Raw genomic sequence first — 1,896 nt, forward strand, 5'->3', positions numbered from 1 at the left:
AGGGAAATGGGAGGCTGGGAGGAGGTGGAAACTTGTTTTTTTTCCTTTTCTCAATAAAAAAAAAATAAAGTCTTTTAAAAAATCATAAAAAAAAAAAAAAACCATTTGCTCTTCCAAAGAAGTCCAAAAACACAGACAAATCTTTGGCTTGTTTTGTCATATAACTAATTAACACCTCTGCACAAGCTCCCTTTCTCAGCCTTTCCCACAAGGCCATCTCTCGAGTCTCAGCCAGTTTGCCGTGGTGCACGTTAGAATGCATCCTACTTAAGGCACCATGTTGATACCATGCCGTGTACATATTAAGGAGCAGGATGGCGAGTCATAATCCTTAGCGAGATCACACTTCGGAGACCTACTCTCTAGTTACAGCCCGATGTGAAGACCCCTCAGAAGCACAGGCCCTTGAGCTGATCAGACGATTTAACGATATTTGGAAAGTCTCAGCTTCTGTGTTTTTAAACAATAAAAACACCCCTGTATCTGTTAACATGCCACAGGCTTTCATGACTCCACCGATCAATCTTACCTCTATTTCATGATCAGTTCTCAAGTCAAGCAGGTCTAAGCAATCCTCAGTATCAAATGAACTTTCACCGCTAGCACAGCCATTTTCTCTACGCAGAAAGCTTTGAGGCTGACTGGTGTTGAAGGTGACATCTACGACAGAGCTTCTAGCCAGTGACTTTTCCATCAACGGCTGCGTCTCTCCTCTGTAGTAGTTTAGAGACAGACTTCTAGATTTCCTGACGTGCTCATGAACAAGTTGGTCTTGGTTTTCGGAAATCCTAGTTTCCAACGGATTCTCTCCCTTAAGTGCATAGGGCTTCTCACCGGCGTCCACTGTATTATACTCATGGCTTTGCAGCTCAGGCTTCTCCAAGGAAGAAAAAGCCTCGCTCAGGTCTTGAAATATCATCTCATCATTAAATGCTTCTATCCAGTGAAATTTGCAAATGGGTTCAAATTGTCTCGAGGAAGAAACTCTAGTGTTAGCTGATTGATTCTGTACACCCTCTGAGTAATTCCCAAGGTTGATATCTTATTAGAAAAAGAAAAAAGATAATGAGTTACCATAAACTTATAGAATAACTGTTATACTTAAAATAAATGTTGAGCGCTCTCTCTCTCTCTCTCTCTCTCTCTCTCTCATTTTGTTTTTTGAGACAGGGTTTCTCTGTGTAACAGTCCTGGCTGTCCTGGAACTTGCTTTGTAGAACTGGCCTCAAACTCACTGAGCTCCACCTGCCTCTGCCCCTCAGGTGCTGAGAATAAAGGTGTGAGCCACCATCACCTGGCTACTTTTCCTTTTTTATATAGCACCTCACTATTGCGGTTAAGTCAGCCTCAGACTCATCCTCTTCCTGCCTTTACCTCCAAGTGCAAGGATTACAGGAGTGTGCACCAATGCTTGATTTAGGTTTCATCCCTAGCACCCTCAAGATAGCGCACAGCTGTCCAGTTCCAGTTCCAGGGGATCAGATGCCCTCTTCTGGCCTCTGAGAGCACTGCATGCACCTAGTGTGCACATGCATGCAGACAAAACATTCAAACACACAAAATAATACATGTGTACGTATGCATATAAGTATATATATATATATATATATATATATTCACGCTTTGAAAAAGGACAGGGTAACATAATTTCAAACACACAAACATGTTTAATTTTTATAAGTTTACAATAATGGAGAGGCAGAAGCAGGCAGATTCCCAGAGCTCACTGGCCAAGCTGGTCTAGCGAATTGGTTAGCTGGTTTGGTCTGAAATTCTGTCTAAACAAATTAGGTGCCGAGCAATAGAGGAAGACACCCAAAGTCGACCTTTGGCATACATAGGTGCGTGCGGACGCGCACACACACACATGCACACATACACCGCCCCACAAGGTAT

At 42.7% G+C, this 1,896-nt stretch overlaps 1 protein-coding gene across 4 annotated transcripts in view; it reads right to left on the reverse strand.

Moving 5' to 3' along the window:
• Nucleotides 1-1,113, reverse strand: part of Cage1 (cancer antigen 1) — a 21,892-nt gene extending 20,779 nt beyond the window's left edge. For all 4 annotated transcript variants that reach the window (XM_026782872.1, XM_026782871.1, XM_026782870.1 and 1 more), the window contains exon 1: nucleotides 530-1,113. In XM_026782872.1, coding sequence (XP_026638673.1) covers nucleotides 530-919 — 390 coding nt within the window. In that variant the 5' untranslated portion in view covers nucleotides 920-1,113. The remainder of the gene's footprint in view (nucleotides 1-529) is intronic.
• Between the last annotated feature and the right edge of the window lie 783 nt (nucleotides 1,114-1,896).

Source organism: Microtus ochrogaster, chromosome 16 (genome assembly GCF_000317375.1).
Source record: "Microtus ochrogaster isolate Prairie Vole_2 chromosome 16, MicOch1.0, whole genome shotgun sequence".
NCBI classification, from domain to species: domain Eukaryota; kingdom Metazoa; phylum Chordata; class Mammalia; order Rodentia; family Cricetidae; genus Microtus; species Microtus ochrogaster.